General features: G+C 39.8%; 1 protein-coding gene across 1 annotated transcript in view; it reads right to left on the bottom strand.

The window, feature by feature from the left end:
- The window catches only part of C3H8orf76 (chromosome 3 C8orf76 homolog), a 34,490-nt gene that overhangs the window by 12,263 nt on the left and 4,452 nt on the right, over positions 1 to 17,775 (bottom strand). The window contains exons 2-4 of the mRNA XM_036925526.2: positions 8,567 to 8,662; positions 7,712 to 7,855; positions 3,393 to 3,850 (exon numbers count right to left, since the gene is read on the bottom strand). Of these exons, the coding sequence (XP_036781421.1) occupies positions 3,393 to 3,850; positions 7,712 to 7,855; positions 8,567 to 8,662 (698 nt within the window). The remainder of the gene's footprint in view (positions 1 to 3,392; positions 3,851 to 7,711; positions 7,856 to 8,566; positions 8,663 to 17,775) is intronic.

Raw genomic sequence — 17,775 nt, 5'->3', positions numbered from 1 at the left:
AGGTACCCTACAGTATGGGAGAATATATTCATAAATGACAGATCTGATAAAGGTTGACATCCAAAATATATAAAGCGCTCACGCATCTCAACAAACAAAAAGCAAATAATCCAATTAAAAAATGCGCAGAGGAACTGACAGACAGTTCTCCAAAGAAGAAATTCAGATGGCCAACAGACACATGAAAAGATGCTCCACATCGCTGGTCATCAGAGAAATGCAAATTAAAACCACAATGAGATATCACCTCACACTAGTAAGGATCACCACCATCCAAAACACAAACAACAACACATGTTGGCAAGGTTGTGGAGAAAGGGGAACCCTCCTACACTGCTGGTGGGAATGTAAATTAGTTCAACCATTGTGGAAAGCAGTATGAAGGTTCCTCAAAAAGCTCAAAATAGACCTACTATTTGACCCAGGAATTCCACTTCTAGGAATTTACCCTAAGAATACAGTAGCCGTGTATGAAAAAGACAGATGCACCCCTATGTTTATTGCAGCACTATTTACAATAGCCATGAAATGGAAGCAACCTAAGTGTCCATCAAAAGATGAATGGATAAAGATGTAGTACATATACACAATGGAATATTATTCAGCCATAAGAATAAAACAAATCCTACCATTTGTGACAACATGGATGGAGCTAGAGGGTATTATGCTCAGTGAAATAAGCCAGGTGGAGAAAGACAAGTACCAAATGATTTCACTCAACTGTGGAGTATAAGAACAAAGAAAAACTGAAGGAACAAAACAGCAGCAGAGTCATAGAGCCCAAGAATGGACTAACATTTACCAAAGGGAAGGAGACTGGGGAGGAGGGGTGGGAAGGGAGGGATAAGGGCGGTGAAAAAGAAAGGGGGCCTTACGATTAGCATGTATAATGTGGGGGGGCATAAGGAGGAATGTGCAACACAGAGAAGACAAGTAGTGATTTTACAGCATCTTACTACGCTGATGGACAGTGACTGTAACGGAGTTTGTGGGGGGGACTTGGTGAAGGGGGGAGTCTAGTAAACATAATATTCTTCAAAAAAAAATACAGCTTCTCCTTGTTCCTTCTGTTTCTTTTTCATTCACTCCTCGACTCTCTGCCATCAGCCCTGTCCCCCATCACTGCTGAAATTGCCTTCTCAAGGTCACAGATGTCCTCCTGTTTGCAAATCCTCTTCTCAGAATTGATGCTACCGGTTCCTCACTACCATCTATCTGTTGCTGATCTCCTTCCTGAAACTCCGTGCTCTCCAGCTCCCTTCTTCTTTTAACTCCCATTTCCTAATGAAAAACTCCAGCAGGACATCCTACAGGCAGGCACCTGACTCTAAGCACATTAAGCCTAGAATTCTTATTTCCACCCTGAATCTGCTCGGCTCCTCCCCCCAGGTGTCCTGTCTCAGAGAAAGGCACCATCGCCACCCACACACCCAAGCCAGACTCTTCTGTGTCCTCCTCTCTCCATCCTGTCCTGCCCACACATACAGCTGGTCCCCAGGTCCCGTCCGTTCCATCCTGCGGCAACACCACTGCCTTTTTATCACCACCACCCTAGCCTAGTCATGTCCTCACCGCCACCCAGTTGTTCCACAGCCCCTTCCTTCACTGGCATCCCTCGCTCCAAACTCCTTAACACCTCCCAGCTACAAATCTCTCTTGAAATAACAGCTCTCTTCACAACACTTAACATTTAAAACCTTTAAGTATTCTTCAGGCCTTCAATGTAAGAACCAAACTCTTTAAGATGACATTTAATGTCTTGTGCTAATAAAAACAAAAACAACAGAAGTACATTTACCACATGCTGTTGTACACACACTCACACACAGAGCACACTACATAGTGATTCAGATACTTTAGATCTCACAACCCCATCATGTAGACATTTTCCACATTTGTCCATCTGCCAACATGAGGAAACTGGAGATCTGAGATTTTAAGTAATTTGTGCAAGGTCAGACAGCTAGCAAGAGGAGTCCAGACTCATTCACCCAGTCACAACGGTTTATTAGGTTCCTTAAAATGAGATCTGACCCCGAAGTCCTGCCCCCGACTTTATGTCACCCTGGCCTCAGTGTTTACAGCCCACCTCCCGAGCTCCCAGCACCAATGCCGCTCTCAGCACAGATCACGTGACAACACTGCTACACCAGCCCTCCCATCCCGGGGCTGGTTTTTCTTTCCCCTGACCTAGCATGCCTCTTCTCATTTGGGGAATATTCCAGGGAGTCAGCCAGCTGTCCTGGAAAGTACACAGGATCTGTAGTCAAAGATCTGGGTCCAACTCCTGGCAGTACTTCATAGCCGTGTGGCTTTGGGCCTATTCTAAATTGGTTTCCTACTCTGTGCATCGGGATCCCAGGACCTACCTCAGACTGGTGAGGATTAAAGTGAAATTATGTATACAGTGCATCTAGTACACATTTATTCACATCTCTATAACTGCCAAATGTTCCCAGGAACATCAGCAGAAGCATCATTCCTACTGTACGGGCTTCCTCCTTCCCGCTGCACGAACAGCTCCCATGTACTGGTCCCCGCAGAGTTCTGCTCACACTACAAACACACTGCCAGTCATCGACTATATGCACATCTTTCTCAATACTGCGAGTAGCGTAAGGAAAGGGACTCTTTGTTAGTGATCTTTAAGACCCCAGCACCTAGCGTGTGCCTGGCACACAGAAACTGCTCAATGTACCTCTAAATTAAAGTATACAGTCAATATAAATTAACATCTGCTGACTAAAGTTCAAAACCCGCCAAATAAGATAACACTTCTCAGTAAGCCTCAGTGTTAACATTTTTTGACTTCTCCAGAGTTAAAAAAAAAAACAACCTTCTGTTTTTTGGTATCATTTGAGATCCGAGTATTTTGCTCATAAATTACAGAATTGATCAAGTAAATTCTCCCTTTTTCCTCAAACTCTTATACACTATGGATTCAAAGTATTTGGAGTCCTCATCCACGGGAAGTATCTGTAGACTGAATTAAATATTGTTTATTCACATTATTAAAAGTGATTCAAACAGATCAGATTTTCTTCTTTAGACTTCTGTGGAACATACAAATGAAAATTCCTTGTTTAAAATACATCTTCCCCCTCTGTCAGTGTTTTATTCATTTAACTTTCTGTTCCTAATTTTAATGTTTTCCAATTTTAATATTTCTTCTCAAATAATGATTCAAGTTGTGTTCCTGAGCAAACACAGCTTTGTTTCTAAGTCTTACATATTAAAAGGACACGTTCAAAGGATTCTGTCTAGACCATAGGAAAAAAATCTCAGCAACATACCAAGTGTCTAGCCAAGAACTTTTTGAATCTTAGAATTAAAAAAATAAATCCTCTACTCTAGCTCAGAACCATGTGTTGTTTGATCCATTCTTCATTTACCTGGTTCGTATAAAAGAGGCGCATGCTTTCATCTGAGTCTCTAGCAATACCGCTTCTCTCTTTTCTGCCATACAGTTTTGGATATTTTTAAGAGCTTTCCCACTCTTCTGGTTACTATTGCCACTTGGTCCCAGAGAAAACACAGAGCTCTCAGGCAGCATTTCAGGGAATCCCAAAAGACTGTCTTTTCCTGAGTGTGGAAAGGAGGATTTGACAGTTTTGTCACTTGAGGTGAGATGGTTCTGGGTCTGAGATGTCAGACACGATGCTGAAAGAGCTGGCCCCAGATGCAGGTAAGCCTCTGCCAATCTGCCCCAGCTCCAAGGATCAAGAGGATGCAAAGAAATCAGTTTTTGTAGGCAGAAAATTGTTTTCTCCAAATTCTGCAAACTTGAACAAATAGCAAACTGGAGGTAGAGCACAGTGGTTAAATGGTCTGTGTTAGTTGCTTTATTTTCCTAAGGAGAAAAAAAAGTTAAAAACTTTAAACTGAAGTACATTTTCCACACAAAAATGGAGATGTCTCTTACTATGCTGATGGACAGTGACTGTTACAGGGTATGTGGTAGGGACTTGATAATGGGGGGATTTGAGTAACCGCAATGTTGCTCATGTGATTGTATATTAATGATACCAAAATAAAAAAAAATGGAGATGCCTAAAAACCCAAGTAGTATAGATGCATACATTATAAATCAGAAATATGTTTCAGTAGCTACACAGTAGAGCAAGCTATTTTTCAATAGATATTTGAAACCAGAAACCTAGAAAAATAAATGCTATCTAGCAAAATAATCACCATTCCCAAACATCTTAATCTTGTAACAATAACATAATTCACACGACAAAGTTCAGTACCAAAAACATAAATGGCAGTTTATCTTCAATTTTTATTATAATCTTCATTGTCTTCAGCCAGATATCTCAAAGACCCAAGTCAATTTTTTAATACTCTGGGCTAATGATTCCATTTTAATATTCCAGGATTTCTAAAAACTCAAATGATAATTTCCTTGAGGATTCGAATGGACTCCGTTTCCAAATTTTACTTGGCTTAGATATCTTAGACAGCAGAGCCCTGAAGCTCAGTGTTTCATGCTGCATCATAATTGACTCCAAATGCCTTCTCTGGTAACTATTACCAAGGTCAATTATTTTTGGCCAGAGGTTACTTGGTTTCCTTCTGATCAGAAAACCTTTTTAAGTCTCCTTAACCAGAGCCGCCACCTCTTGCCTAAATTGCCATATGGCAGAAGCTCTTTGGGTCAGGGAAAAGAAGCCTTCTTTTTCTAAGCTAAAGTCTGTGGAGAGCAGATGGCAGACCAAAATTACCTTTCAACTAGTTTTAAGTCTAAGGAAAACCTGGCCTACTAGCATCCAAATCAGGTTCCCCCACAGAACTACACTGAGTAGGAAATACAAGTAAAACTACCCCGTATACAGCCTGAAGAAACTGGCAGGCCAGTGAGTGAGCTTGGGCAGGAGTCTAATATTTCATATATTGAGTGAAAAGGAAATAAACCCCTGTGCAACCTATTTGGTCACACTGTACCTTCCCAAGGATAGAACTTACCTGGATTTATTATTACTATTGTTACTATTGTTTACTAGTCTGTTCTTCCCAACAGACATTAAGTTCCAGAAGGATATTTATTTAATGCTGAATTCCTACTACATAGCGTAGCACCTCAGACATAACAGATGTTTCATAACTGCTGGGTAATACATCTTCATGTCTTTTATTTATAATTAGGAAAGCAACATCTGTTACCTTTCTTCTACAACCAGTCTATGATGCTTTATGTTTCAAAACATTTTCATATTGAGAAAGCAAGTGTGTGCTGGGGTAGAACCTGTTTCACATAAACCATGATTTTGATGTGACGATTTTGATAACATCATTAGTGTATAACTCTGGAAACTGGATTCCATTTAAATGAGTTTGGGCGGTTTTCCAGAATATGACAATTCCTTCTATAATATGATGATGATAATAGTTAACATTCATTGAGTATGTACCACATACCAGGCAATTTCTAAGTGCTTCACTCATTTAATTCCCATGACAATCTTCAAAATAAATTATTATTATCCCCATTTTATAGATGAGGCAACTGTATCACAACAGAGTTCAGTAACTTGCCTGATGTCACACAGCTAGCAGCAAGCTACAGTCAGTCATACTAAGAGACACAGAATAAAGGGTATTTCAGAAGAGCTGACACATGTTAGCTGGCTTAGGAATAGCTCACTAGACTGTAGATGAGCAATGTATGTGCAGGGTATGGATGAGGTTTATCTGTCTCCTTTTCACTGAACCCAGAATTGAGCACAGGGAGGAATGAAATAAAGGTCTGTGGAGTGTGAGAAGACAAGCAGTGATTCTGCAGCATCTTACTACACTGATGGACAGTGACTGTAATGGGGTATGTGGTGGGGACTTGGTAATGGGGGGAGTCTAGTAACCATAATGTTGCTCATGTAATTGTACATTAATGATTCAAAAAAAAAAAAGGTCTGTGGGGTGTATAAATGGGGGAAAAAAGTCATTTACTATCAGAAAACAGTTTTCTTACCACAGTTTACCATATATGCATATCAGCCGCTAGATGTTTAAATAATTTGTTTAAGAAATAAGTTCTATTACATACTTTATCCAAAAATCATTGAGAGGTGAATAAACTTCAATAGAAGCTGTGAACATAAAAATGCTCACATCCTGGTAGGCCTACAGGACTAGCTGTCCATTTGGTCAATGCTGTATACTGACATGTCCCCCTACAGAACATGAGGGGACAATAACCACTGAGACAAAAACAAACACGGGCCAGGTACCAAGAAATGAGAAACCAACAAATAGGCAGGGGTCACTGAGATCATGTGAAGAGACCCAAAGGAAGGGGTGAGACCATTAGGCTACTCTGCCCATTTCCTTCCCAGCAGTTCTCCCTGTTAGGGTGTCCAGAGGCCTAATGAACCCTGTTCTCCTACCATGGGAGCGGAAGGACTTCTGACTGGCCCTTTGTCCTGGCTGGTAACCATTGCGAGCTCTGAAGACCTGGCATCTGCAACTGATGGGCAACAGACGTTCCCTTGAGCCACAGACACAGAGACCTTCTGAACCAGCAGAAGCCACAGGGATAATGCAGCACCTGATGCTAACCTAGCTGCTGCTGCCTTCAGTGGCCCAGGCTGGGAAGACAAAGCACAGTAGTGATGTGCAAGATGCTGGAAGAGACCGGTGGTGGGGCAGCAGAACAGGAGTGAGGGATAGGTAGCTGGTGTCTAGAAAACGGTACTGAAAGAGCCAAAAGTTGCTGTTCTTTTGCAGAATGATCACTGTTTGGTCCCACCAAGTTCGCTGTTCATGCCATGTGCTTCCTTAACAAGGCAATCTTATCTTCCAGCTTAAGAAGTAGCTCACAGTTAGTGGAGGGGAGAAAAAGAATGAAAAAAAAAATCAGTTCTTTTCCATGTTGGAAGACAGTTACCACCAAAATTTCCTCTCACTGCAAGAGGCTGAGGTCCTATGCTGTGAGACCCTGGCAAGCGAATTTAGGGATTTCTCTTTGCTAATGAGATGGAAGAAGACAGCTCAACTGAATGCATCGTTTAGGCAGACCTCTGGTTGACTTGACCCACAGGGTTCAAGATCAGCGCCTAGGCACCTCATTAATTTCCTTTGAGGAAGAAAACAGGTCATTTATAAACCAAGATGGATCAACTCAGACCAATTCCCATATAAAATTTATACACACACACACACACACAAAAAAAAACCCCAGAAATTATAAATGCCTTAATGTGAAACACAAACAAGTAGAACCTAGAATTGCAAAGAACTGCTTTTCTTTCTCCTTTAAAAAGATTATGCAAATTCCTTGCAAGAATAGAAAGAATTAAGTCTAGCTTAAATGATAGTTATTTTGTAACTTTTTTCTTGTTTACAAAAAACAATACATGTTCACTCTAGAAATTTTGGAAAATAAAATCTAAAAAATATCTACAGAAGAAAACATCACTGATGACCCTCCCACTCTGAATATTTACAAGAGTAAAACCTTTGCAAATGAGATTTTTCAGGCAATGAAGAATTTTGAGCATAACACAGAAAAAGATTAAGAAAATGACTGCCTAGTGCTCCAAACTGTTCATAATAATGAAGTTCTTACAATACTGACAGTTTTCCTCTACTTATCCAAACCCCCAGTTATTGCTGCTAGCAGGAAGTTCTTTTTTTGTTTTTTTCTCATCTTGTAGAAAACAAACTATTCAGCTATCCCAGGAAAGCAAATGAAAATATGCAAAGAAACACTCACCAAGTTTGCAGCAATCTCCAGTGCTTCCAGGTGCCTTCCCAGGTGAACTAGACACCGAGCCTGGCCTTCCTGGATATCCCTTTTCATGGCAAAATTTGTAGATGGCAATTTTTCAGAGACGCTGGAATACTCCTGTAGTGCTTTCTGGCAATTATTTAAGAAAATGAAGAGATTGGATGAAAAGAAAGGTGGAAAACAGCAGAGAAAGGATTCAGTTATAGGGGTGATTTTTTCCTAAGCAGAAGTAGTGTTATAATTGACCCCACAATGAACTAAGGAAGACTTGAGTCTTCAATCAGTACCATTTTTCTGAAAGGTAGATGAGAAATGGCTGGAGAACCATAGAAAACATCACAGTATAGTACGAAAGCATTCTGGAGCCAGAGACCAAGGTCTGGATCCTGGTTTTGCCACTAACTGGCTGTATAACCTTTTCCTCAGCAAAACAACAACAGGACTCTTAGAAGAAACGAGATCTGTATGGAAAGCAAGCTGGTATCTAACTGTTCTTCCCTTTTCTTATACATTTTTGGGTGCTTGGCTCCTGTGGCACCATGAGGTATCCGTGCTAGGGGCTCCCATATAATGAGGAGATACAGCATCTGTGGAAACAGACATATGAGCACCCCCAAAAGATCCCAATATTAGAGTTGTGGGAAACTGAGTAAATTATATAGAGCCATGCAGAAAAGGACAGAAATGTGGGCTTCTAAGATTACAAACACGTATCACAAAAGATTAAATCCATCTTCACAAACATGCTCATAACTTAGTACCCTCTTATTTCAATAAGCTGTAACTGATAGAACAAGAGCCTATTTCAAACAGTGCAACCTTACATATGTTTAATTCTACCTGATACTCTTGCCGTCTGTAGGCCAGGTCCCCTTTGAATTTCTTCATAGTTAGAGTTTCAGCATCATCAGTGCACCCCATTTCTTCACAAAACCACTAGAATTTGTGAAAATATAATATGGTAGAGAGAATGAAATTATGTTTTCCCACCTCATACTCAAAAGCAATTTCCAATATATAACTGATTAAACCTCAAAAAAGGCATACATCTTCAGATAAGACTCTGGAAAACATCTTAACAGAGAAAAATGACAGTTTTAACATACTAATAATATCATACTGCTTGATGAGAAAAGAAGCACAAAAGTATATGGTTTTCACCCTGAATTAAAGATGGTGGCGTGAGAGGAGAGACAGAGGCTTCCTCCTAAAACTGGATACAATTAGAAAATATAGCTGGCACAACTAATCCTGAGAGAGCAACAGGAAAGAGGACACGTCAGACTGCACACACCTGGAGGAAAGAGCAGACCTCACGAACAGGGTAACGTACCAGAGCTGCGGCTCCCGGGACCCGAGCCCCTCCCCCACCCCAGCTCACGGGCGGGAGGAAGAGAAATGGAGCAGGGAGGGAGTGGAAGGCCAGGGACTGCTGAATCCCTAGCTCTGGAGATCTGCGCTGGGAGCACAAACCTACATTTCATGGTGCTTTCATCATACTCTTCTGATTACAGGGTTGGAAAGCTGGGACAGGTGGAGCTCCTGGGGAGACTGGGATTCCGGCTGCTTGTGGAAAGCAGGGATCCATCCAGCTGCTCTGAGACAAAAGCTTCTATCTGTAAGCTCGGCCCACTGGCTCAGGCAGTGCAGACAGGCACAGCAGCCGGGAGGCGGGGAACAGCTCTTTCCTCCCCCCAGGCACCAGTACCGCTCCCCTGCGACCCCCGACATTGCTTCAGGGGCTGAGCAGCTCCAGAATAGAGCTTCTGGACACTAGAGGGCGCCATATACAAACATGAACCTTGTACAGGGTAAAATTATTAATACAACTCCCATGAAAGATTGAAATGATATGGACCTTGGGACTCTTCCTGAAAGGGAGTTCAAAATAAAAATGATCAACATTAGAATGGAGGTACGGAAAGACATTCAAGAACTCAGGAATGAATTAAATTCAGAGATCCAATCGTTGGAAGACCACAATGGAGGGTATTAAAAGCAGGTTGGATACGGTGGAGGAGACAATAAATGAAACAGAAACTAAGGGAGGAGGAATACAAAGAAGCTGAGGCACAGAGAGAAAAAAGGATCTCTAAATATGAAAGAATATTGAGAGAACTGTGTGACCAATCAAAGCGGAACAATATTCGCATTACAGGGACACCAGAAGAAGAAGAGAGAGAAAGGGATAGAAAGTATCTTTGAGGAGGTAGTTGCTGAAAACTTCCCCAGTCTGCGGAAGGAGATAGTCTCTCAGGCCATGGAGACCAAACACATCTCCTAACACAAGGGACCCAAGGAAGACAACACCAAGACACATAGTAATTAAAATGGGAAAGATCAAGGATAAGGACAGACTGTTAAAAGCAGCGAGAGAGAGAAAAAAGATCACATACAAAGGAAAGCCTATCAGGCTAACATCAGACTTCTCAGCAGAAACCTTATAGGACAGAAGGGAGTGGCATGATGTATTTAATGCCATGAAGCAGAAGGGCCTGGAACCAAGATTACTTTATGCAGCAAGATTATCATTTAAATTTGAAGGAGGGATTAAACAATTTCCAGATAAGCAAAAGCTGAATTTACCTCCCGCAAACCATCTCTACAGTCTATTTTGGAGGGACTGCTATAGATGGAAGTGTTCCTAAGGTTGAATAGCTGTCACCAGAGGTAATAAAATCACAGTATAGAAAGAAGAACAGCTAATTAGGAAGCAAATGCAAAATTAAATTAACTATCACCAAAATCAACCAAGGGATAGACAAAAAGTACAGAATTTGATACCTAATATATAAAGAAAAAAGGAGGAAGAAAAAGGAGGAGAAATAGAAAACAACCTTTAGATTGTGTTTGTAGCAGTATACTAAGTGAGTTAAGTTAGACTCTTAGATAGTAAGGAAAATAACCTGGAACCTTTGGTAACCACAAATCTAAAGCCTGAAATGGCAATACGTACATACCTATCGATAATCACTCTAAATGTAAATGGACTGAATGCACCAATCAAAAGACATAGAGTCATTGAATGGACAAAAAAAACAAGACCCATCTATATGCTGCTTACAAGAGACTCACCTCAAACCCAAAGACATGCACAGACTAAAAGTCAAGGAATGGAAAAAGATATTTCATGCAAACAACAGGGAGAAAAAAGCAGCTGTTGCAGTACTAGTATCAGACAAAATAGACTTCAAAACAAAGAAAGTCACAAGAGATAAAGAAGGACATTACATAATGATAAAGGGCTCAGTCCAACAAGAGGATATAAGCATTCTAAATATATATGCACCCAACACAGGAGCACCAGCATATGTGAAACAAATACTAACAGAACTAAAGGAGGAAATAGAATGCAATGCATTCATTTTAGGAGACTTCAACACACCATTCACTCCAAAGGACAGATCCACCAGACACAAAACAAGTAAGGACACAAAGACACTGAACAACACACTAGAACAGATAGCCCTAATAGACATCTATAGAACTCTACACCCAAAATCAACAGGATACACATTCTTCTCAAGTGCACATGGAACATTCTCCAAAATAGACCACATACTAGGCCACAAAAAGAGCCTCAGTAAATTCAAAAAGATTGAAACTCTACCAACCAACTTTTCAGACCACAAAGGTATAAAACTAGAAATAAATTGTACAAAGAAAGTAAAAAAGCCCACAAACACATGGAGGATTAACAACATGCTCCTAAATAATCAATGGATCAACAACAAAATTAAAATAGAGCTCAAGCAATCTATGGAAACAAATGACAACAACAACACAAAGCCCCAACTTCTGTGGGACGCAGCGAAAGCAGTCTTAGGAGGAAAGTATATAGCAATCCAGGCATATTTAAAGAAGGAAGAACAATCCCAAATGAATAGTCTAACGTCACAATTATCAAAATTGGAAAAAGAATAAATGAGGCCTAAAGTCAGCAGAAGGAGGGACATAATAAAGATCAGAGAAGAAATAAATAAAATTGAGAAGAACAAAACAATAGAAAAAATCAATGAAACCAAGAGCTGGTTCTTTTTTTTTTTTTTTTTTTTTAGATAATTATTTTTTATTGAAGGGTAGTTGACACACAGTATTACATTACATTAGTTTCAGGTGTACAACACAGTGATTCAACATTTATATACATGATAATTCTAAGTACCAGCTATCACCATACCAAGTTGTTACAATATTTTGACTATATTCCTTATGCTATACATTACATCCCGGTTGCTTATTTATTTTACTATTGGAAGTGTGTACTTTTTCTTGGTTGTTGTTGTTAGGGCATCTCTCATATTTATTGATCAAATGGTTGTTAACAACAATAAAGTTCTGTATAGGGGAGTCAGTGCTCAATGCACAATCATTAAACCACCCCAAGCCTAATTTTCGTCAGTCTCCAATCTTCTGAAGCATAACGAACAAGTTCTTACATGGAGAACAAATTCTTACATAGTGAATAAGTTACATGGTGAACAGTACAAGGGCAGTCATCACAGAAACTTTTGGTTTTGCTCATGCATTATGAACTATAAACAGTCAGTTCAAATATGAATACACATTTGATTTTTATACTTGATTTATATGTGGATACCACATTTCTCTCTTTATTATTTTTAATAAGATGCTGAAGTGGTAGGTAGATACAACATAAAGGTAGAAAACATAGTTTAGTGTTGTAAGAGAGCAAATGTAGATGATCAGGTGTGTGCCTGTAGACTATGTGTTAATCCAAGCTAGACAAGGGCAATAAAACATCCACATATGCAGAAGATTTCTCTCATAACAGGGGGGGGTGAGGTTCTAAGCCTCACCTCTGTTGATCCCCAATTTCTCACCTGATGACCCCCCTGCGACTGTGCCTGTCTTAGGTTGTTCCTCCCTTGAGGAATCTTACCCGTCTCTGGCTAACCAGTCATCTTCCGGGGCCATACAGGGAAATGGTAAGTTGGTAAGTGAGAGAGAAGCCTTATTGTTTGAAATGGTTAGCTTTTTATTTCTTTGCATATTTATGCCCTGTGGCTTCTATGCCCAGCATTTGTCTTGAGGTATCTTTACCACTTGGAGGAGTTATGATACTCGGTAAATTTGATATGAGGCACGAATTCTATTTAAGAATTCGTTGTAATTAGGAAGAAAGAAGAAAAGCTATAGAAGTAGCAGGCGGGAGAAAACATGGGAAGATTGATTATTTCTTTGACATATCTTCTTGTAGAGTAACTTCAGCATGTATAGGTTTTAAGCTACTACTTAAATTGCGCACACACATTAACATAATAGGAGTATAGTTACATAACCAAAGCATACCTGTAATTACCCGCCATCTCCAGTGAAACCAAGAAAACCAGTTAGGCACCCTAGGCATTTGTGAAAACTTATCAATGATATGATGGTTATTATCTAACTGAATTTGAGTAGTTTGAGAAAAATCAGACAAATTAAAACAACCCATTCCTGGGCACTGTTCACATCCCATATGTTCTTTTAACAGTAAATAGTCTGTAGTTGTAAGACTTTGGAGCGCTACAATTTGCACTTCTCCTAATTCTTGGTTGAGTTCCAACAGTATAGATCCAGTCAAATTTGTTGTTTTACTGTATGCACAGGCCAGCTTAGATATCTCCTTCATTCCCATGGCAAGTCCAGGAGCTGGTGGGATGAGTGCATCTACAGCTGTAGCAGTGCGTGGATCTTTGTTGGGGTTTTTTGATGATCATCTTCTGGCATGAGTCTTCCCGAGAGTGCTGATGTTGGAAGTTCTCTTTCATATCGTTTCTTAGTTCATTTTCGGGGTAGCCCAATTAGGATTTGATCCTCTGTATAAACACAAACAGACCCTTTGCCTACACTTTTATATGTCCTTTATATCATTGTGTAGAACTCATTAGAGGTCACCACATAGGAACTGCATTTTTTTTTTTTAAATCATTAATCTACACTTACATGACGAATACTTTGTTTACTAGGCTCTCCCCTATACCAGGTCCCCCCTATATACTCCTTTACAGTCACTGTCCATCAGCGTAGCAACCTGTTGTAGAATCACTACTTGTCTTCTCTGTGTTGTACAGCCCTCCCCTTTCTCCCACCCCGCTATGGATGCTAATCTTAATACCCCCCTACTTCTCCCCCCCCTTATCCCTCCCTACCCACCCATCCTCCCCAGTCCCTTTCCCTTTGGTACCTGTTAGTCCATTCTTGAGTTCTGTGATTCTGCTGCTGTTTTGTTCCTTCAGTTTTTCCTTTGTTCTTATATTCCACAGATGAGTGAAATCATTTGGTATTTCTCTTTCTCTGCTTGGCTTGTTTCACTGAGCAAAATACCCTCCAGCTCCATCCATGTTGCTGCAAATGGTTGGATTTGCCCTTTTCTTATGGCTGAGTAGTATTCCATTGTGTATATGTACCACATCTTCTTTATCCATTCATCTATCGATGGACATTTAGGTTGCTTCCAATTCTTGGCTATTGTAAATAGTGCTGCGATAACCATAGGGGTGCACTGATCTTTCTCATACTTGATTGCTGCATTCTTAGGGTAAATTCCTAGGAGTGCAATTCCTGGGTCAAATGGTAAGTCTGTTTTGAGCATTTTGATGTACCTCCATACTGCTTTCCACAATGGTTGAACAAGTTTACATTCCCACCAGCAGTGTAGGAGGGTTCCCCTTTCTCCACAGCCTCGCCAACATTTGTTGTTGTTTGTCTTTTGGATGGCAGCCATCCTTACTGGTGTGAGGTGATACCTCATTGTAGTTTTAATTTGCATTTCTCTGATAATTAGCGATGTGGAGCATCTTTTCATGTGTCTGTTGGCCATCTGTATTTCTTTTTTGGAGAACCGTCTGTTCAGTTCCTTTGCCCATTTTTTAATTGGGTTATTTGTTTTTTGTTTGTTGAGGCGTGTGAGCTCTTTATATATTCTGGACGTCAAGCCTTTATCGGATGTGTCATTTTCAAAGATATTCTCCCATACTGTAGGGTTTCTTTTTGTTCTATTGATGGTGTCTTTTGCTGTACAGAAGCTTTTCAGCTTAATATAGTCCCACTTGTTCATTTTTGCTGTTGTTTTCCTTGCCCGGGGAGATATGTTCAAGAAGAGGTCACTCATGTTTATGTCTAAGAGGTTTGTGCCTATGTTTTCTTCCAAGAGTTTAATGGTTTCATGACTTACATTCAGGTCTTTGATCCATTTTGAGTTTACTTTTGTATATGGGGTTAGACGATGGTCCAGTTTCATTCTCCTACATGTAGCTGTCCAGTTTTGCCAGCACCATCTGTTGAAGAGACTGTCATTTCGCCATTGTATGTCCATGGCTCCTTTATCAAATATTAATTGACCATATATGTCTGAGTTAATGTCTGGATTGTCTAGTCTGTTCCATTGGTCTGTGGCTCTGTTCTTGTGCCAGTATCAAATTGTCTTGATTACTATGGCTTTATAATAGAGCTTGAAGTTGGGGAGTGAGATCCCCCCTACTTTATTCTTCTTTCTCAGGATTGCTTTGGCTATTCGGGGTCTTTGGTGGTTCCATATGAATTTTTGAATTATTTGATCCAGTTCATTGAAGAATGTTGCTGGTAGTTTCATAGGGATTGCATCAAATCTGTATATTGCTTTGGGCAGGATGTCTAGCCAGACTTATTAAGAGAAAAAGAGAATCAACACACATCAACAGAATCAGAAACAAGAAAGGAAATATCACGATGGACCTAACAGAAATACAAAGAATTATTAGAGACTACTATGAAAAGCTGTATGCTAAGAAGCTGGAAAACTTAGGAGAAATGGACAACTTCCTGGAAAAATACAACCTTCCAAGACTGACCAGGGAAGAAACACAAAATCTAAACAAACCAATTACGAGCAAAGAAATTGAAGTGGTAATCAAAAAACTACCCAGGAACAAAACCCCCAGGCCAGATGGATTTACCTCAGAATTTTATCAGACATACAGAGAAGACATAATACCCATTCTCCTTAAAGTTTTCGAAAAAAATAGAAGAGGAGGGAATACTCCCAAACTCGTTCTATGAAGCCAACATCACCCTAATACCAAAACCAGGCAAAGACCCCACCAAAAAAGAAAACTACAGACCAATATCCCTGATGAATGTAGATGCAAAAATACTCAACAAAATATTAGCAAACCGAATTCAAAAACACATCAAAAGGATCATACACCATGACTAAGTGGGATTCATCCCAGGGATGCAAGGATGGTACAACAATCGAAAATCCATCAACATTATCCACCACATCAACAAAAAGAAGGACAAAAACCACATGATCATCTCCATAGATGCTGAAAAAGCATTCGACAAAATTCAACATCCATTCATGATGAAAACTCTCAACAAAATGGGTATAGAGGGCAAGTACCTCAACATAATAAAGGCCATATATGATAAACCCACAGCCAACATCATACTGAACAGTGAAAAACAGAAAGCTATTCCTCTGAGATCGGAAACAAGACAGGGATGCCCACTCTCCCTACTGTTATTCAATATAGTACTGGAGGTCCTAGCCATGGCAAGTAGACAAAACAAAGAAATACAAGGAATCCAGATTGGTAAAGAAGAAGTTAAACTGTCACTATTTGCAGATGACATGATATTGTACATAAAAAACCCTAAAGACTCCACCGCAAAACTACTAGAACTGACATCGGAATACAGCAAAGTTGCAGGATGCATAGAAGCCACAGGGCATAAATCTGCAAAGAAGTAAAAAGCTAACCTTTTCAAAGAGTATTGCTTCTCTCTCACTTACCAACTTTACATTTCCCTGTATGGCCCTGCAAGATGACTGGTTAGTCAACGACAGGTAAGATTCCTCAAGGGAGGAACAACCTAAGACAGGCACAGTCGCAGGGGAGCCATCAGGTGAGAAATTGGGGATCAACAGAGGTGAGGCTTAGAACCTCACCCCCCGTGTTTTGAGAGAAATCTTCTGCATCCATGGATGTTTTATTGCCCTTGTCTAGCTTGGATTAACACATAGTCTACAGGCACACACTTGATCATCTACATTTGCTCTCTTACAACACTAAACTATGTTTTCTACCTTTATCTTGCATCTACCTACCACTTCAGCATTTTATTTTAAAAAATAGTAATAATAATAATAATGGAGAAATGTGAGATTCACATATAAATCAAGTATAAAAATCAAACAAATAATCATATCTGACTTGTTTATAGTTCATGATGTGTGATCAAAACCGAAAGTTTCTGTGATATGACTGCCCTTGCACTGCTCACCATGTAAGAACTTATTCACTAAGAACTTTTTCAGCATTTAAGAACTTGTTCATTATGCTTCAGAAGATTGGAGACTGTTGAGAATTAGGCTTGGGGCTGATTAATGATTGTGCATTGAGTCCCCTATACAGAATGTTATTGTTGTTAACAACCATTTGATCAATAAATATGAGAGATGCCTTCTCAAAAAAAAAAAAAAAACCCTAAAGACTCCACTCCAAAACTACTAGAACTGATATTGAAATACAGCAAAGTTGCAGGATACAAATTTAACACACAGAAATCTGTGGCTTTCCTATACACTAACAATGAACTAATAGAAAGAGAAATCAGGAAAACAACTCCATTCACAATTGCATCAAAAAGAATAAAATACTTAGGAATAAATCTTACCACGGAAGTGAAAGACCTATACCCTGAAAAGTATAAGACACTCTTAAGAGAAATTAAAGGGGACACTAACAAATGGAAACTCATCCCATGCTCTTGGCTAGGAAGAATTAATATCATAAAAATGGCCATCCTTCCCAAAGCAATATACAGATTTTGATGCAATCTCTATCAAATTACCAACGGCATTCTTCAATGAACTGGAACAAATAATTCAAAAATTCATATGGAAACACCAAAGACCCCCGAATAGCCAAAGCAATCCTGAGAAAGAAGAATAAAGTGGCGGGGATCTCGCTCCCCAACTTCAAGCTCTACTACAAAGCCACAGTAATCAAGACAATTTGGTACTGGCACAAGAACAGAGCCAAAGACCAGTGGAACAG

The sequence above is a fragment of the Manis pentadactyla genome, chromosome 3, assembly GCF_030020395.1.
Source record: "Manis pentadactyla isolate mManPen7 chromosome 3, mManPen7.hap1, whole genome shotgun sequence".
Classification (NCBI taxonomy): Eukaryota; Metazoa; Chordata; class Mammalia; order Pholidota; family Manidae; genus Manis; species Manis pentadactyla.
Note: the sequence above shows the minus strand (reverse complement) of the source record. Positions and strands in the feature narration are given on the sequence as shown.